We start from the raw sequence: 19,104 nt of genomic DNA, 5'->3' as shown, positions 1-19,104 counted from the left end.
GCCATTTTTTGGTTGCAGCCATCATTGTTGTTTGGCGGGCCCGGGCTGGGGATTTGAACCTGCCACCTTAGGTGTATGTGGCTGGCGCCTTAGCTGCTTGAGCCACAGGCGCCAAGCCTGATGATAATTTCTTAAATAAAGTTTTCTCACATTGGGATCCACTAACCCAGGGTATCCAGTCCATTCTTCAATGTTGGAAATATTTATTTTCATTTAAAGGAAATATATACATGACTTGATTCTGAGAAAGCTGTGCTAGATCACCTGCTTCTTAGTGGGAAGGGGTAATAGAAGGAAGGAACTTATGCAAAAGCAGCTTTATATACTGTATATTTCATTTTCCCTGTCTCTGTTTGTGGAAGAGGTAGAGTCCATTTCTTTTCTCTTTCCCTTTTTCCTCCAAGTTTTCCCCAACGTGTAATATAGTGTCGGTGACACTGCAGTTACAGGGACTTGGGCTCAAATCCTAGCTTAACCACTAAGCAAGTTCTTTCTCTGTGCCTCAGTTTTCTCATCTATAAAGTGGGAATGATGAGAGCAACTACCTCATAGAGCAGTGGTTCTCAACTTTCCTAATGCCACGGCCCTTTAATACAGTTCCTGTGGGTTGTGACTCACAGGTTGAGAACCACTGTCATAGAGCTTCTGTGTGACTCAAATGAGAATATTCACATAAATACTTGGTGTATCACCAGCACATTGTTACATGCTCATTAAATGTTGGCTATCGTTAGTATTGTTAATATTCACTCGCCTTTAAAATCTCCTGGTGGTTTTCAGAGGCATAGAGCCGACCATCTCGTACAATATCCTCTACCAGCTGCTCGTAGTCCTCTGCAAAGTTAATAAGGGGAGGGGCTGAGAGGAGGGGTCTCCTCCTGCTCTTCTGGCTCCCTCCCAAGACCTATGGGCTTCCTCTTTCCCACCCACCTCCGTGATTCTCCTGTTCTTGCTCACCATCATAGGTAACATAGGGGATCTGGAAACCACGAGCACTGTTGGCCTCGCTTGTCTTAAAGTTGATCCAGAGCTTCCTGGAACGTGCCGTGAAAGCAATGGGGCGCTCATAGGTCTGGCAGGTCTCGTAAGTGGTAATAGAGGATGGGGAGGCTGGGAAGGCAAACAGTAGGTCAGTAGAGCATCAGCATAGGATACTCAAGCCCTCCTGTGATAAGGCTGTGGAGCAGGGGAAAGGATCACTCTGACAAAGGCTCTCCCTTTTCACATACATACCCTAGTCCCACCCCACGCCTTCTCCCATTGCCCCCTGGGCTCATTCTACAACACCTCTTTGAATCTGGGTACTTACATAGTGAATAAGAAATTTGATATTTACATGAATGGAATGGCAAAAATGCTAGGATAGGAAAGTGACACATGGAACACCACTGGAATTCTAGTCTCAGTGCTGGCTTTCTTAACTGCTCTCTGCTGAATATGTGCTATTTGTTGCTATTTTCCTTTGTTACCTTCTCTCCACCTAGGGCCTTTCTTGCTATTTTGCCCTCATGGATTCTTGGCCCAGTTCTTCCTATACCAGTTTCTTTTTCTCCCTCTTAACCAGATGGACTGCCCGTCCCTGGCCCAGCTCTGCAGCCACCCACAGTTCTTTCTCATGACGAGGACGTCCCCACACTCGTCCTCAGATGGCAGGAAGATCTCGGGTACCACGATAAGGATCTTGCGCTTGGGTGGGGGGTTGATGTTCCAGATGCACTCCACGCCGGCTGGGTAGTTGCCTGGGTAGTTGGGGGACTCGATATAGCCAGTAAACTCACCCAGCTCTCCACCACACTGACGATCTGCAGCCATGCCCCAGTGGATAGAGCAAGAAAAAAGGGAAGTCAGTGAGGAAATGGGTTGGAAAACTGGAGAGTTCTGAAGTAGAGGCCAGACACGTGTGCAGCCTCCATTGCAACAGTTCTTCATCTGTTGTCTAAGTTCTGGGTCCCTCTTCCTTCCTGCCCTTTTAGTTTCTTTTCTTCTCATTTCATCTATCTGTGCCTCCTTATTACCTGTTTCTAGGCAGAGGGAACTACAGGGCCCAACATAGAAACTGACCTTGAGATTGAGTAAGTTGGGGAGAGGGGGAGGGTAGAACTGTCTTGCCCATTTACCTCCAAGCCCTGCTCTCTGTTAGTTTACTACTACTTCTCCTTTCCATGCTCACTGCTCCTCTCTATTTCCTTTTCCACAGCCTGGCTTGACACGTACTCTTACACTGGGCCACACTGGTAGAGCCATCAAAGTCAGTGCTTGTGTTTCCTGGGCAGCGGGTACAGAAGTTCTGTCGAAAGTCGGGCTGATAGGAGCCCATGGCACAGCGGATACAGCGATGGATGCTGGTGTTGTAGTAGTGCCCTGGGGAGCACTGGACTGTAGCAAGGGGGAAAGGCAAAAATCAAGATGGCAGGCTGATGGGAGTTCTGGGGCATGGGGTTGGCAGGATACATTCACCATGTGGAGTCAGGAAATTAATGACACCAAGTTTTCTTCCAGGGTCCCAACCTTTCCAGTCATGTCAGAATTTAAGTCCAGGGAAAAACAAAGTTTACAGAGTGTTTGGCTATAGTGCCAGTCCTTTTCTTTCAGACATTGAGTATAGTGTCAACCTATATTCATTTAGAGTATAGAAGGGAATGTAACCACTAGTTCTCTAACCCTCTCTATAGCAGAGGGTTAAGTGGGACTGTTAATTATTTCTCAATTCCTAGGCTTGGGACCGGTGGAGGGCTAGAATGGCTCCTAGGAGCAAGATGGTATGATTGGTCAGGCACCTAGGCCTTTTCTTGGTTTGGGGAAAATGGTGGGGCAATGTAGGTCTAACTCTGGGGACTTAAGAGAGTTTTTGGGAAGTTGGGATTGGGGTGTCCCCCAATGGGGTAGGTAGCTCACTCACCTTTGGTATCACAGTCTTGGAAAGAGATGGCCCCCTCATGCTTGGTAGTGAGGCCTCCACCACAGGGGAAGCATAGGGTCCGTCCAGCTTCAGGTTGGTAGGTACCACGTGGGCATGGCTGGCAGGGTTTGAACCCATCTACAGAGTGGTGGCCAGGTGGGCACTGACCTGCAGTGAATCAAGGACCCAACTCTGATGGGGATGGTCCTGAGTCATCCCCATGGGTCACCCAATCTCAGGGGACAATGGCATACAAACAGGATGTCAACTGAGAGAGTGGCCTGGAGCCTAGGCTTGCCCTTTGGGAAATCCCATGCCATGGTGTCCCAGTGCCCACCCTGCCCCACTCTATATTGTTTGTTCCCCTGGCACCTGCACATGTGGTGACGTTGGTGGCTCCGAGAGGCCCGTGGGCATCACTTCCAGGGCAAAGGTCGCAGGAGAGCTGCCCTTCTCTCTCCTGGAAGGTGCCCGCTGGGCATGGCACACACTGCTCCGTCTGGCCGTGGTAATACGTTCCCTGCGGGCAGCTGACTGAGGGAGAGTCGGCCGTGCTAGCCACCCACCCCCATTTCCCACCACCCAGGTTTGGGACTCCCCTTTCCACTCCCCCAGATTCAGGGAGAATGTTTTTGTCAAGGAACAAATAGAATCCTGCCTGTGGAGAATGGGGAGGGTTGCTAGCCCTGCCTGGTATCCTTCTAGATTTCAGCCTAAGACCAGGGAAGGAAGGATGATGGGAAGAAAAGTCTTAGCAGCTTTATAATTTAATAGATGTAACTGAGGCCCACCATGGGCCTTTCCCATTCCCCTGCACCTCAGCAAGCTTCCTTACCACACTTGGCCCCAGCACGGTGCTGCCCAGGCCTGCAGGACTCCACCAGCTCTGTTCGCTCCCCAGCTACCAGGCCAGGTTTGTGGGCCAGCTCATAATCAAGGCCTGCCAGGCGCAGCAGGAAGCGGTCCTGGTTGATGGACTTTCTGAGCATCTTCAGGGACCCTTTTAGCCGCCTTTCCATCCGTTGTCGGAGGCAGGGCAGCCCACAGGCAGCTGGCAGTAGATAGGAGTGTGCATCAGAGAAGGAAGAAAAGGAAAGAATGGCTGTGAGCAGGAAGGCAGGAGAGTAAGGCTGGGAGGTAGGAGGGGCATGGTAAGAGGGACTAGCTGTCAGGCTTGGCAGTCAGCAGGATCTCCCCCCTAGTACAGGCTCCCTCACTTCCTTTTGCTGCTAAGACCTGTGTTTTCCCTACCAATGCCTTCTCCTTCAAGCCCTCCTCCCAACAGTGCCCCAATCTTACCTGTGGTTTCTTCAGTTCTGACCTCTGCCTCCAGTTCCAGGGTGAGCCGGGTGACCTCCTTTCCTGGAGGGGTCCGGGCCCGCCGGCCCTTGCCCTTCCGAGAGGAGTCACACTTGAGGTGGATGAAGGTGACATGGCAGTCAGAGCAAGGGGTACCACCTGGGGAAGAAGTCTTGTCAACCCCAAGGATACCCCCTAGTGATGTGGAAAGTTCTTATTGCCAGTCTCACTTCTTTATCCCAACCCAGACAGACCTCCCCAGATCTCTGACTGCTACTATCTCAATTCTCTTTTAGTCTAGGATACAAATTACTTGATGGAGGGGAATATCCTGGGACTTCCTGGGCCGTGGGCCTACAACTGTTCTTCCCCCTGCTCTGTCCAGAGTTCAGGTTGCTAGTGGGTTTTTGGAAGTGATCTTGCCAAGCAGAGGAGCTGAGGGGTGGGGAAGGTTTGGTGGCCAAACATCCCGTTGGAATGGAGTCCCCAGTCCAGACCTGGCCCTGGGATTTTGCCGGCCTCTTCCATTTTGCCTTTGTTTCGCAGGTGTAGACGGCATTTGGCATCCTTGATCTTGAAGGAGGCTCGCTGTTTAATGGACAGCACTGCAGCCTCTAGAGGGATGGTAGAAGCTCAGCACTGCATGGGGGTGTAACGGGGGAGGGGATGCTGCAGAGGGTGTTGAGAAACTGTGAAATAGGTCAGGGATTTGGCTGGGAAAGTGGGATTGCAGAAGCCAAGATGATGAGATGTTAGGGGCAGAGAGAGAAAGATAACAGAGCTGGATGGTTATGAGGCAAAGAAGGGAATCCAGGAAAAAGAAAGTTTGGGGAAATAATGAAGGAAAAAGATAAGAGGTTAATACAAGACAGCAGGGTGAAAACAAGGTTTGTGGGCTGGTACTCACCATGGCAGTGGTTGGAGCTTGTGTTATTCCCGGTGTGGCTGGCTCGGGGTGGAGCAGCTCTGGGGCTGGGTATGCCACAGCTCACTGTGAAGCCATTCTCAGACTCTGAGAGAAGGGGCCTGTCACAGCTCTGACCTGCCCTCCCAACCCCAAACTGGCTAGAGAGATCCAAGGAGAGCAGAGGAACTGCTCAAATAGCACCAGCCTTCTCTCCTTTCTCTCCCAAAGCCCTCCAGCATTCTCTTCCCACGTACCTGGTGAGAACCTGGCTCGGGAAGGACAGGTCAGGGCACAGGTGTCCTTCTTGCCAGACCGGTTGCAGCTGAGCATGGCTTTCAAGGCCCCAGGACTTCCCTGACACTTCACTGGCTCTAGGAAGGGGAGAGAGGCCTGAGGAAAAGGTGTGTTTGTTTCTCACCCCCTCTCTCCCTCAGTTGGGTAATTTGGAGGAAGAGAATCAGCTACATGCAGAACTACTGTACATATGAACATTGAGGAAGGGATTTTTTTTACTAGCAGCTTCATGTCTCTAATTCAAATGGCTATATTCTCCACTCCTCCCCACCTCACGTTTCACCTGCATGGTACAACTGCCCCACCAAAACAGCGGTGTCAACTTTGGCCAGCAGAGGGCACTGCCCACCTGTGCAATCTTTGCCGTTCCAGTGCAGCCTGCCCTGGCCTGCTGGGCAGGTACACTGGTAGCTGCCCGGAGTGTTGATGCAGCCAAAGCGGCAACCTCCCCGATTGATGCTGCATTCGTCCACGTCTAGGGAAAGGGGTTAAGAGACAGGCAAAGGAGTAACACATGAGTAAGGATCTTTGGCTAGAGTTCCCAGCACCCTGCGTTATGTAAGATGACTAGGTCCTAGAGATTTATTGTATAACATTATGCCTATAGTTAATAATACTGTAGCATACCCCTAAACATTTAAGTGGATACATATCATGTTAAATATTCTTACAAGTGAAAAAAGAAGTTTAAATGGCATTCCATGTACCCCAAGATGACTACTGACCCAAGAAGAGCTCAAACTCTCCTTATCTCTGTGTCCAAAGTAATACTTGAGAAGGAGTCAAGTTGACCAGTTTTTTAAAAGCTTCCACTCCAGGCAGCGCCTCTGGCTTAGTGAGTAGGGCGCTGGCCCCATATACCAAGGGCAGCGGGTTTCAAACACAGCCCCGGCCAAACTGAAACAAAAAGTAGCCTAGGCATTGTGGTTGTGGCAGGTGCCTGTAGTCCCAGTTACTCAGGAGGCTGAGGCAGGAGAATGGCCTAAGCCTAGGAGTTGGAGGTTGCTGTGAACTATGATGCCACAACACTCTACCGAGGGTGACAGAATGAGACTGTCTCTAAAAAAAAAAGAAAAGCCTTCCACTCCTACCTACTGTTGGGACTGTCATTTGGGAACTGAGGCTAAGGGTCCAGAGATAATGATGAGGATGGGAGATAGGAATTTTGGAGGCACAATGCTATTTCTTAATGCCCCAGTCTCCCAGTTGGCCTTCAGAAGCTGTCTTAATTCCTATTTCATCACAATAAATGCAGACATGGCACATGTACTCAGGGATTACACATAGCCACAAGCCAATTCAGAGGAGGTCAAAGGGAACAGGGTGCCAGGGGGGCTGCAAGCTTGCTAGCTTACCCCCACAGTGGGTGACACCATACAGCAGATAGCCACGATGGCAGAGACACTGGAAGCTTCCCGGTGTGTTGACACATATGTGATCACAGGTTCGATCAAAGGAGCACTCGTCTATATCTGAAGGAGCAAAGATTCAGGACACTTTATCTGTCTTGAGGCATCTGAGCCTTGCTCAGGAGAAGGGCTCAAGTGGGGGGCCTCTCTGGCTTGAATTGAAAGTGTCCCTACTCATCGCCTACCTCTAGGATCAGTGAGTGACCAATGCTGATCCAACCTTTATGCACTTGGAGTCCTTGGAGTTAAGAACTGCAAAATCTGGTGCCTGTGGATCAGGGCCACTATGTGTGGTTAGGCAGATCATACTCCGCCAAGGACATGGGGACACTCTTTGTCAAGTTGAGTGTTTTAGCTTGGAGCTGATCTGTCTAGAGCAGTGGTTCTCAACCTTCCTAATGCTGCAGCCCTTTAATACAGTTCCTGTGGGTTGCAACCCACAGGAACCGCTGGTCTAGAGGAAGATGTACAGATGGCTAGTTTGTAGGACAACACTGGCTATAGAGACTCTCTACAGTGTCTGTTGGAGTTTCTAAGACTGGGCTTCTGGCCTCTTTAAGCTCTTCAACCCCAAGAACATCTCACAAATATTTCATGTTGGCCCAAGTCTGCTCACCCTGGCAGTTCCTTTCATTGATGAGAAGCTTATAACCTTTCTTGCAGCTGCACTCGAAGCTGCCCACTGTATTGCGGCAAATGTGGTCACAACCCCCATTGTTCAAGCGGCACTCATCTATGTCTGGAGAAGCAGGAAAAAGCAGAATGAAAGATAATATCGAAGGCTAAGAACAAACAAAGAAACAAGTTCCCTCCCTCACTCACAGAGACGGAAAAATCAAGGAGAACCCTGGGCCTGCCTCTTCTGACGCCTCTCTCACTGTCTCCATTTCTTTTGTGTTCAGGGGGTCTGTGGCCATTATTAATACTCTCTCTTCTGGGATTGAGTCCTCTTGGAAGGGACAGATGGGAACAAGAATCAGGTCCCTAGGGAATTGTCCAGAGCAGGGAGCAGGTGGGCGTTTGACCTACACGGTTAGTCAATGCCCCTGACTCTCCAGCTAATGGCCATTCTCAAGAGACCTGGTGGATAGGGTTATCTTTTTTCTGTCCCTCATCCCTGTCACAGGGGCCCTGTCAAGAGCCCTGGGTAGGGGGGAGCCAAGGAGAGGTGGAGAGTCAAAAGGGAGGAGGAACTGGGACACAGGCCAGGCAGGGAGGACCTCCCGGAAAGCCAGGGAGGCTGGAGAGTTAATGGGGGAGGGCTGGGGGCCAGGCAGGGGGCAGGGCTAGGAGAGGTCTGGAGAGACTCAGGCCTGAGGCAGCTTTCAGCACTAGTAAAGGAAAGAGGGGCGGGTGAATGGCTTCCTTCCTGAGGTCAAGTTCTCTAAGCTGGTGGCAGACAGGACCCAGGCTAACTCACCCCTAGTTGGGGGAAGGGGGCAGGGAAGGCAGTCTTCCACTTCACTCTCAGCATACCTGTCAACAGTCCTTCTCTGCAGGAAACCTCTGACTCTGGCTGGCTGACCCACTGCCCCAGCCCTCCCCTTCCTCTTGCAGCTATTGAGCCAAAAGACACAAAGGAGCCCAGTCCTCCTTCCAGTCCCTACTCCTTGTGACCAGGGGACACAGACCTGATGAATCATATTTGCAGTATGGTGTCCTCCCTCTTTTTCTCCTCCCTCTTCCCCATCATCCCCCAGACCTAGCTAATTACAAGAAGTGGAAATAGGATGGATGGCTTGGGAAATTGTACTGGAAGACAGCAAATACAAAGTGTTTACCATGTGCCAAGCACTGTCCCAAATACTTTCTATATAATACTCCATTTAATCCTCACAAATTGTCAGTGAAACAAGCACTGTGGGGAAACTGAGGCATGGGGACATTATGTATCTTGCCTAGGATCACAGAGCTGGTAATAGGCAGAGCTGGGATCTGACCTCCAGTAGCTAGGCTTCAGCATCAGTGCTCTTAACTGCTATTCTATTCTCCCTTTGGCCAGTACAGCCTTTCTAAGGGGAAAGATCATTTCCCCTGAGCCCACTAGGAAAGGCTGAGGAATGTGGGTTAAGAAGGTTATGGAACACATCTGTGACCTCATACATGCAGGACTCAAATATCCTTTCAGACTCAGGGACAAATGTGAATTGCATGTTCATTAACTAATAGGGTGACCAGGAATGAGAGCAGGAAAACAAGGTAGAGGAGGGGCAAGGGCACTAAGGAAGTAGCTGGACTGTTGTGCTCCTTGAACTGAGATGGGACAAGTGGACAGGAGAAAACCCTTAGCAATGTCCTGGGTTCTCTATAAGAAGGGAGTTGAGGAGCTGTTTCTCAACTCTGTGGGCTAGAGATAGGTGCCCTGTCTCTGGTCCCAATGTCAATCCCTTACCAAAGGTCTCTGTGATCCTATCTTCTCAGAGTCCTTACCTTTGCAAGTCTTCCTGTCTGGCTGCAGCATGAAGCCCACAGGACAGCTGCAGTGGACACCAGTTGCTGCATCATGGCACTTACTGTCGCAGCCCCCGTTATTGACAGCACAGGTTTCTGTTCAGGAGGGAAGTGGGGGATCATAACCAGGTTACTGGTCTGGAACATTCCCAAACTTGGAGGGTAGTAGAGACCACAGAGGCCTGAGGGACGGCCTCAGCTGCCTCCCTATGCTTTAGAAGGAGCATTGAGTGGAGGGAGGTTCCCAGCCCCCTTCCTCCCGTCACTCCCAACCCCCATCCCCTCACAAGTGCAGCCAAGCAGTCCACTTCCCTGCCCCCTACTTGATTGAAACAAGGTGGACAGCAGTGAGGCAGGTACAAGCCAGAGCTGTCAGGCAGGAATGTGCTGAGGGGGTGGAGGAGGTGAGGGGAGCAGGGAAGGACGAGAGCTAAGTGAGGATGGTTCTGGCTACCAGGGAACCAGAAAGGACAGACAGGAGTTTCCTCCTCTTTCCACTGACCATCTCTTTGATGGGTTAGTGGGGGTCATGGTGGGAAACTACTATAGGTAGGTTGGAAAGAATGAACCTGGCTATTCCTGCCAGCTGAGGGATGCTCATCCATTTATCTTCCCCTTCCTCCCTGCCCAGCAGTCTTAAGGAAAATCTCAGTTCCAAGCCTAACTGCTCATCCTCAGAGGAAAAAACACAACCTAGGGTGATCTTCAACTGTTCCCAAACCTCCTTTTAGTTCCTCCTTTAGGAAGTAAGCTGGCATTCTGTTGTTTTACTTTACTAATGGGGAGACAGTGTGTAAGTGAGGGGAGGGGGCAAAAGAAGAAGAATCCAGAGAAGGAAGGGTATAAAAAAGTCAGCAGAAGAGAGAACCTCAGAGCTAACCCAAACCCGAATGTTTACTTCTGCTAAATCTCTTCTGTGGCTCCCTCTTGATTGGAAAATTTTCCCTTCACTGAAAGATCAGAGTTGAGAGAGTATGGATGGGTCACTCTATTTTATGAATTCAGAGCAGAAGAAAAACAGGTTTAAACAACAGCTCGAGAGAATCAGGCAAGTCCAAGGAAAAACCATTAGCCCTGACATAGAGACAGTGGAGGTGTTGTGGATGGTCCTCTAGAGGGCCTAGAATTCTCCCATTAGGAGAGAGGATCCCAAGGTCTCTGCTAGGGAAGAGAGGAAAGTAGATGTCAGAATCAGGGGAACAGTGATTCTGTTTCCTCATTAGGAAAGCACTGGTCAGCACTATCATCTTCTTGGATACCTGACTCCTAGCATTCAGGCCCAACCCTTGTCTCTAATGAGAACAGCAAGGCCGGGGCTCCAGAAGAAACCCAGCTCTGCCTGTGGGTCACTGGCCATCCCCTAGTCTTTTTAATACCCAGGTTTGGGAGCAGCTCAGTTGGAGTGGGATCTCTCTCTTTTTTTAAGACAGAATCTCACTATGTTACCCTCAGTAGAATGCTGTGGTGTCACAGCTCACAGCAACCTCAAACTCTTGGGCTTAAGCGATTCTCTTGCCTCAGCCTCCCAAGTAGCTGGGACTATAACACCTGGCTACTTTTTTGTTGTTGTTGTCATTGTTGTTTAGCAGGCCCAGGCTGGGTTCCAACCCACCAGCCCGGGTCCATGTGGCCGGCACCCTAACCACTGAGCTACGGGTGCTGAGCCTGGAGTGGGATCTCTTCAAAGTGATTCCCACTTTAATCTCTCCTGAGGTTGCCCAAGGCCATGGAGGAATCTAGAAGGAAATCTTGAGTTCAGGCTCTATACCTAGCCATTCCTCCTAAGAGTGTTCTTAGCATGAGAAGACATCCACTAAGCCCTGGAGCAGGAAGAAGGGAGCAGAGACAATGTGCCAAGTCTTGGTAGCTTCTGAAGGGTCCAGGATAGGGAGCAGCAGGGCTGGCACAATGTCCATCCCTAGATGGACAGGACAATGGGGACAGCTGCCTGCCTTTGCAGGACAGCATTCTTCAGAGCAGGATAGGGCAGCGGGAAGGCATAGCCTCACCCCTTTGCTTTCCAGGTTGCAGTATTAAAACCACAAGTTACTCTGTGCTTAACTCTGTACCAGGCACTTACTAGATAAATACTCTGCATGCACTATGTCAGTCATCACAGCAGCCTGAAGGAAAGACTGTTATTTTCCTTATTTTTCAGACAGTAAACTGAGGATCAGAGAGGAAAGCAGCTTGCCTGAGGTCATAAATAGTTAGAAAATGGCAGAGCCAGGATTCAAACTCAGGTCTGTCTGAATGTAAATGCCATGCTCATAACCATTATGGGGGGTCAGAATGGTGAGTGATGCTGGAGTTGTGAACTAACGTGGGTTAAGAATCCAAGAAAGAAGCCCCAAGGAGGGGATGGCATCTAACCTTAGCTTAGGCAGCACAGGGGACATGATGAGAAAGATGGAATTGGCTGGGTCTCTAACTGTGTGTGTTGGGGGCAGACGGCTGGGAAGGGGCAGGGTGTTAGACGGTGGGTATGGGAGGAAGGAGCAGAAGAGGAAGGAGAAGAGAGTGACAGGAATAAAGACAGACAAGACCAACTTGAAGGCTCCAGGCCAGCTCTTAGGGACTCAGGTTTCCTGTGACCCGATGGGCCCAGTGCCCAGGCTGCCAGGGGAGCCTTACTCACTGGGCCCCATGGGCATGCAGTTAGTGGGACTCCCAGCGGGTTAGCCCTTCCCCTAGCAAGCCAGCGAGAGCAAGCGGAGAGAGCAGACATATTTACCATTAGAAACGGCCTGAGTGGGGATGTGCTGCTCTAGCCGCCTTTCCCCTGTTTGACATTGTGAAAAAAGCATTTAGATGCTGGGCAGGAGCCACCAGGGCCCTCTGGGCCTTAGAACCCTCCCCAGCCCCTCTTCCACCCAATAAGCCCAAAACACTAGCCCCAAATGATGAACCCTGGCACCATTACAACAGCTTCACTCTTCAGCCTTGTCCTACCTGGTATACTCAAAGAAGCCAGGCTCCCACCAAGTGACTGAAAAACAGTCTCAGAGAGGAACACCCATAGGCCCAATACCACACAGCACACCACAGGCAAAGCTGGGATGCCACCTTGAGACTTACAAACTGCCAAATTACAGATTCCAGAGGGTGCTTGCCCTTTCTGCTAAACTCTATGGCTCTCTCATTCTCTCCCCTAAATCTGGATGTCCTGATGACCCCAAACAATGACGTTTTCTCTTACCGGGGCTGGCAAGAAAAATAAGATACAGGGTAAAGGAAAATGAGTTCTACTGTAAGTTCTATTAGAGAAGAGGAAGAGGAGCTAGGGAAGAACACAGCTGTAAACCTAGAATAGCCTCATAGCCTCATTCAGTCTCTGCTGCCTCCCTGGCCCCGGCTCAGATGGCAGAATGGGTCTTGGATTAGAGAAGAGCTTGAGCTCCAAGGGGGTTTTCAGGAGCAGCCACATCCAGAGAGGGGTCAGACCCTCAAGTCCATGGGCCCTGAGCTCCGTTCCAATTCATGCATCTTTTCTCTGGGGACTGTGTGTGATATCTTTTAGGAGACTCTGGGAATGTATGGATGTGTCCCGGGGGTGGTGGGACATTTGGAAAGCAAAGGAGTTAGATCTATAAGGAAAAAAATGAAGGAACTAAAACACATGAGCTGGAAGAAGGCAACATAGGGTCTTGAAGAGTTAATTCAGAGGGAAACATGTGGCAGGAGAGGTTTTAATTGTAGAAGCACTTTAGATCTGTGTGTCCGAGTCTCTGGAGTGGGTGCCTGAGGGAACCCCGGAAGAGCATCATCTGCTCCCCTGTTCTTGTGTCTGCAGTGAAGGGATTAGACCTCTGGAGTGGGGTGTGGGGGGACAGTCTGGGTCTCCAGCTGAATGCCACATCTCTGACTTCACACAGAGTGCCTGGGTTCACTGCTCCCCACCCCAAGCACGCAGCAGGCCAGCAGATGGATGGCCATCTATAGACCAATGCCTACAGAGCAAGTTTGGATACTGGCCTTCAAAACACAGCCTTTCCCCCAGCCAAAGCTCTTTACCTTTGATTTCTCATTTTTCCAAGGGACACCTTGTCCCATTATCCTTTTCAGTACTAAAGACCTAAATACTCAGGAAATCAGGAATTAACTTTAAGGAATTTGGGAATTAAACTTATCTAAGGTACCTAAAGGTATATGAGGTAAAGCCTAGGAATTCAGGAAGAGAGATCCAGGTATTAAGAGGGTCCCAAACCAGGACAAGAGAGATGGAAGACAAGCTGGTCAGAAAAGAAGGGGCTAGAAGTGGAGCTGAGAGGGGGTAGGCTGGGATCTGGAGGAGAGAGAAGGAAGTGCAGACTACTGTAAGGAAAGTAGAAAGGGGGTTTGCTGGAGGGCAGTGAGGAGAGAAAGGTTCAACAGGAAAAAGGTAACTGGAGCCAGGAAACCCTATTCTCAAAGTTCAGGGATAATTCTAGGAAAGAGTACTCTGTCCCACTGTCCCAGAGTGACAACTCCCCTCCTATTATGCTAGTCAACAGGGTCTCTGGTCACGCATAATCAGCTGCTTGCCCCAGCTCTCCCCCTTCTTTTCAACAACAGACTTAGTCTGCAAGCACCCCTGCTAATTAAACCATTTGGCAACACTTTGTTCTAAGATAAAGAGGACAGTGAGGCTCCTGGGGCAGGGCAGCAAACCTGTGAGTCAGGTATAGAAAGAGGGTCAGGTAAACCCTTCAATCACTCTTAGAGTTGTCCTTCATCAGACCTGGCACTGTCTGGGTCTTCAACTTCCTCACTTGCCCCTCTGTCCCAGAACCTGGGCCCCGTGTGCTCTTCTACCACTCCCAATTTGTCACCAAGGGCCCCCACCCCAATCACAGACTGAGTTCTCCCCTGGCCTCACCCACCGATGCATGTTTTCCCGTCGGTATGGAGCACAAACTTGACATGACAGCCGCACCGGGGACCTTGCTCTGTGTCATCACATGTGTGCTGGCAGCCACCATTACCGTAGTTGCATGTCACTGTGCAGAGAGAGGGCAAGGGCCTATCAGCTTGCTCCTCCCTGAGTACCTACAACTTGGATACTGGCCCTCTTTTCTAGCTGTCTCCCCATATTCCCTTTTGCTCCTAGCCCCTCCTCTTGTTGTCCCACATCCCTCCCCTTGGTTTTTCTTTTCTCCCGCTGCCATCCCACTTATCTCACATTTACAGTCCCGTTGGTTCTTGGTGAGCTCAAAGCCAGGGCGGCATTCACAGGCAATACCCCCTTTGGGTGTCTCTCGGCAAATATGGGCACAGCCATGGTTCTTGTTCATGCAATTCATTCCTTCTAAAAGAGAAAAGAAAGGGGGTAAATAATTTGTACCCCTGGATGCCTAGAAGAGGAGGAACTATGAGGGGCCATTGGGTGGGGCTAGGAAATTGGGAGAATTCCACTGAGGTAGGAATACAGAGAGGGAACTAACTCTCCCTGTCACAGGCCTCCTGTCTTGTCCTCAGAGCTGGGTGCTAATGAGCAGAGCTCAGAACCCTTTTGAATGATGTGTTAATAGGTACTGATACTCATCCCACATTCTCCTTCAAACAACCAAAAAAATAGTGTCTAATAGGTGTCCATTACTGTGCTAGGGACTGGGCAGATTTAGGAAGGACTCAGAAAAAGATAAGACATGATGAACTTTTCCCTCAAAGCACTTACAGTCAAACTAGGAAACAGATAAATAACAATCAGATCTATAATGTGAATGAGGAGTAATTGGCATAGATGTTTACTATGCAATTTTATTCAACATTTATTAAGCTCCCACTACATGCAGGGCAGTATGTTAGGTGCTGGGAATGCAAAGATGAACTAGACATAGTCCTGCCCTCAGGGATGTCACAGTCTAGTGAGGGTCAGGAAGTGAGTCACAGAAAGACAACATATACCCCTCTAATCTTGCTTGACCTTCCCAATCCAATCTAAGGAAGAAGGCATTGATGAGGCCTTCTCAGATAAGCAGCAACTTAAAGAAACTCAGCCAAAAACAGTTAGGAACAATATCCACCTTAGGTTTGGACATAGAGGACACCATAGTAGCCTCAATCCCATACTGACCCCAACCACAAATGAATTTCCCCAGATTTGGCTCTAATACAATATGTATCCATGGATCCTTAGGGTGTGACTGAGTTGTGGGACATGAGAAGATGAAACTAGCAGAGTTGAGAGCAGAGGGTGGGACTTAGGGGTATTGAGGGAGAGTTGGGAAGAGAAGTCTGGGAAGGGCAAGGACAGGGCCCTCCCAGGTCACAGGCTGACCTTCTGGCCGTTGGATGCAGGTATGTTGGTTGTCGCTGAGGAAGAAGCCTTCCCGGCAGTGGCACTCGTAGCTGCCCATCATGTTGACACAGCTCTGCTGACAGCCACCATTGCCCTCGGCACACTCATCCACATCTGTTCAGGATTGGTGGTTGGTGGGGCCATGGGGTGCAGGCCAAGATCCAGGGCATTACCCCGGATGTTAGTAGTGAAGACTGAGGGCAATTTTAAGAGCCCAACACACCACCCCATCTCCAAAGCCCAGCCTTAGGCCAGGCAGTTCTCACCCCCTTGTCAGCTACTATTCCACTGAATGTGAGGAAGCCACCCTGAGGGCAGAGCTGGAGGACTAAGCAAATGGAGGAGAGGGGGTCATCTGAGCCTGGCTCACCGAGGTGAAGACTTGCCTTCCTTTCCCTCATCTGTGGAAACTGTGTCTGAGAGCCACAAAGGAGCCACAGCAAGAGAAGAGTGATGAAGGTAAGGATGGAGGTTGGTCAGATTGGTCAGGGAGAGGGTAGCAGGGACAGCAGCATGTTGGTATCAGCATCCAGGGACTCCAGGAACTTGGGAAATGGCTCCACGTGCAGGGAGAGCCATGGCCATGGTGCTGAGGTGGGAAGGGCAGGGTGGGTAAGGGTAGCTGAGCCTCAACTCCTTGTGGGGCAGGGACCATTTCTGTGGACAGGCCACAGCCCCATCCTTCCTCCCCTCCCCACCATACCTGGGCTTGCTGCCATATTCCCTAGCCTTTCTCCTATTTTGGTTTAACAAAACACAGTCTGGCAGCTCAGCGTGGAGAGATCTGGGGAGAGCTGCCAGGCCACACCATAGATGGGGGAGAGGGAACAGTAGGCTCTCACCCCCAAATCACCAGCCCCAGATCCCAGAGCCAAGCTCATCCTGGGACTCCTACTTCAAAGCCTTGACCCCATCTCTATGCTAGCAACTGCCCTATCAAGTCCACAGCCTTTCTCAGCTTGCTGTGGCTCAGGAGGCATCAGGGAGATTGGCTGCCAAAGTGAGCAGCTAAAATCTAGGCTCTTGAAAACCTCATCTACCCCTCCCTTTCCATCCTCTCCCCTGAGGCCCTAAAACTCTCCCTTTCCCTTCTGGCCAAGGGCAGAGGGACCCAGATCCAGCTGGCTCCTGTTTGAGAGATGCACCTGTTGGGAAGAACTAAGGAGGTGTACTTTCCTCTGCTTTGTTCTTGTCTCTGCCCCATTTCTTGCTATGCTCTTGACGTCTCCCCATCTCTGTATTCTTGCTCCTGTCCCATCCTACATTCCATCCTTCTATTTGCTCCCTTCTATTCTAACCTTGTGGTTTTGCTACTCCAGCCAAGCTCTTTCCTATACTTCTGGTGGGGAAACTAAGGCCCAGGGCATAGACAACTTTTTCAAGGTTCTCCTATAAGCCAAAGGTAGGGCTGAGACTTTAAACCCTAACCCTAGGTAGTCCTTTGCTCCCCTGGCCCTCTCTTGTCCCTGTGCTTGCTTCTCCCCAAAACACTTACAGGGAAACTAGACTTGGTGAGAATCAGGGGCCTGGAAAGGTCAAAGGCAGCCAAAGAATTCAGAAATTTATTTCTCAATCCTGAAGCCAGGCCAGGCAAGGTGGCTCATGCCTGTAATTCTAGCACTCTGGGAGGCTGAGGCAGGTGGATTGCTTGAGCTCACAAGTTTGAGATCAGCCTGAGCAAGAGATAGACCCTGTCTCTCCTAAAAATAGAAAAACCGAGACAAGAGGATTATTTGAGCTTAAGAGTCAGAGGTTTCTGTGAGGTATGATGACACCATGGGATTCTACCCAGGGTGACAGCTTGAGACTGTCTCAAAAAAAAAAAAAAAATCCTGAAGCCAACTCACTGTCCTATTCCAAGTGTCACAGCTTCTCTTTCTAAGTCCTAAAGGGTCACTCAAGAGTGACTGGGCAGGTGAGAAATTAGGCACGTCTCTAGTAGCTAAAGTGGTAGAGGTGGCCAGGGCTGGGGGTAAGGGCCCAGCAGGAGTCATGGTTTGGAGGCCTGGGTTGGGAGTAGAAACCTATAGCCTGGTGCAGGAGGGTATGAGTGGGACTGGAGGCAGCTCTACAGCAAGGAAGTTTTTCTGGGCCAGTGAGACCTCAGAGAGTTCATCTATTTGGTCATGTGGGGGGTGGGGACCAGCCTCACCTGTTTTACTGGGCATTACTTCTTTTGCTTTTCTTCCTTTCCTGGTCCTCTGTGCTTCCAGTGCCCTATTTCTGCTTTTGGCATCAGAGATGGCATTTGGGAGAGGACCCCTGGGTTCAAATCTAAAATCCTTTTCTGCTATGGGCTTTAGATTTTTCTAGTTGAGGAAGAGTCTGACTTGGTCCCAGTGATTTTCCAAAATGACAGAGATCAAAGTTGAGTTAGTTCCCTAGGATTCTCCTATGTCTGATCCTGGGACAAAGAAGATCAGGTCAGGTTCAGATCTCAGAAGTGAGAAGAGGATGAGACTGGAGATTGCAGGAAGAACTGGGAGAAAACTGGCCTGTAAAAGGTTAGAGGCTCACCAGGGCACAGAGAAACACCATCACCTGCAGCAACAACATTCTTCCCATTTACTGAGTAGCTACTATGTGCTAAAGACTGTACAGGGCTCTTTACACATGTTCTGTCATGGTGATCCACCCAGCAGCCTCTGAGTGGGTTATTAACACCCTCATTTTATTTCATTTTACCATCCTTAGTTTAGACATGAGGATGCTGAGATTCCCAGAGAATCCTCTGTGCTTTAGTGTGTTTGCCCAAAGCCCCACAGTTAGTAAGCAGCAGAACGAGGCTCTGTGTGGAACCAAATCATCTTCTCATTGTTCTTTACCCACTGACTAAACCCACTGTTCTCATCTTCTGTCCCTTGCCCTGGGAGAATATTGTAGTTCCTCCTCTGATAATTTTCACCCAGCAGAAGGATTATTTCATCCTTAATGGCCAGTCTCAAAGGAGAGGCTGACCTTGTTATTTTGTAGGAATAAAGTTCTCTCTCTCTCTCTCTCTTTTTTTTTTTTTTAGAGAGGGGGGTCTTGTCTTAGCTCAGGCAGTTTACCCTCCTCAGCCTCCCAGAGTGCTTGGATTACAGGGATGAGCCCTCCTCACATTGGTCTTCTCTCTCTTTTTTTTGGAGACAGAGTCTCACCCCGTCACTCTGGGGTTGAGTGCTGTGGTGCCATCATAGCTCACAGCATCTTCAAACTCCTGGGCTCAAGTGATCCTCTTGCCTCAGCCTTCTGAGTAGCTGGGACTACAGGCACCTGCCACAACATCTATATAGTTTTTATATTTTTATTTTTATTTTTGAGACAGAGCCTCAAGCTGTCCCCCTGGGTGGAGTGCCGTGGCATCACAGCTCACAGCAACCTCCAACTCCTAGGCTCAAGTGAGTCTCCTGCCTCAGCCTCCCAAGTATCTGGGACCACAGGCGCCCACCACAATGCCCGGCTATTTTTTGGTTGCAGCCGTCATTGTTGTTTGGTGGCCCGGGCTGGATTTGAACCTGCCACCTTAGGTGTATGTGGCTGGCACCTTAGCCACTTGAGCCACAGGCACCAAGCCTTTTTTTTT

At 50.0% G+C, this 19,104-nt stretch overlaps 1 protein-coding gene across 3 annotated transcripts in view; it reads right to left on the bottom strand.

Moving 5' to 3' along the window:
- SCUBE3 (signal peptide, CUB domain and EGF like domain containing 3) overlaps window positions 1-19,104 on the bottom strand; it is a 39,476-nt gene that overhangs the window by 3,936 nt on the left and 16,436 nt on the right. Inside the window, exons 4-22 of one of the 3 annotated variants that reach the window (XM_012804709.2) lie at window positions 15,519-15,653; window positions 14,421-14,546; window positions 14,122-14,238; window positions 11,994-12,041; window positions 9,239-9,355; window positions 7,425-7,547; window positions 6,755-6,871; window positions 5,749-5,874; window positions 5,360-5,476; window positions 5,106-5,210; window positions 4,696-4,812; window positions 4,199-4,357; window positions 3,735-3,950; window positions 3,272-3,433; window positions 2,900-3,067; window positions 2,215-2,376; window positions 1,605-1,802; window positions 958-1,110; window positions 755-834 (exon numbers count right to left, since the gene is read on the bottom strand). In XM_012804709.2, coding sequence (XP_012660163.1) covers window positions 755-834; window positions 958-1,110; window positions 1,605-1,802; window positions 2,215-2,376; window positions 2,900-3,067; window positions 3,272-3,433; window positions 3,735-3,950; window positions 4,199-4,357; window positions 4,696-4,812; window positions 5,106-5,210; window positions 5,360-5,476; window positions 5,749-5,874; window positions 6,755-6,871; window positions 7,425-7,547; window positions 9,239-9,355; window positions 11,994-12,041; window positions 14,122-14,238; window positions 14,421-14,546; window positions 15,519-15,653 — 2,546 coding nt within the window. The remainder of the gene's footprint in view (window positions 1-754; window positions 835-957; window positions 1,111-1,604; window positions 1,803-2,214; window positions 2,377-2,899; window positions 3,068-3,271; window positions 3,434-3,734; window positions 3,951-4,198; window positions 4,358-4,695; window positions 4,813-5,105; window positions 5,211-5,359; window positions 5,477-5,748; window positions 5,875-6,754; window positions 6,872-7,424; window positions 7,548-9,238; window positions 9,356-11,993; window positions 12,042-14,121; window positions 14,239-14,420; window positions 14,547-15,518; window positions 15,654-19,104) is intronic. The other 2 variants (XM_012804710.2, XM_003789120.3) reach the window with 2 other exon arrangements.

This window comes from Otolemur garnettii, unplaced genomic scaffold, assembly GCF_000181295.1.
Source record: "Otolemur garnettii isolate 467f Iridium unplaced genomic scaffold, OtoGar3 scaffold00031, whole genome shotgun sequence".
Classification (NCBI taxonomy): domain Eukaryota; kingdom Metazoa; phylum Chordata; class Mammalia; order Primates; family Galagidae; genus Otolemur; species Otolemur garnettii.
The sequence above is the reverse complement of the archived record's forward strand: the minus strand, read 5'-3'. Positions and strand labels throughout refer to the sequence as shown.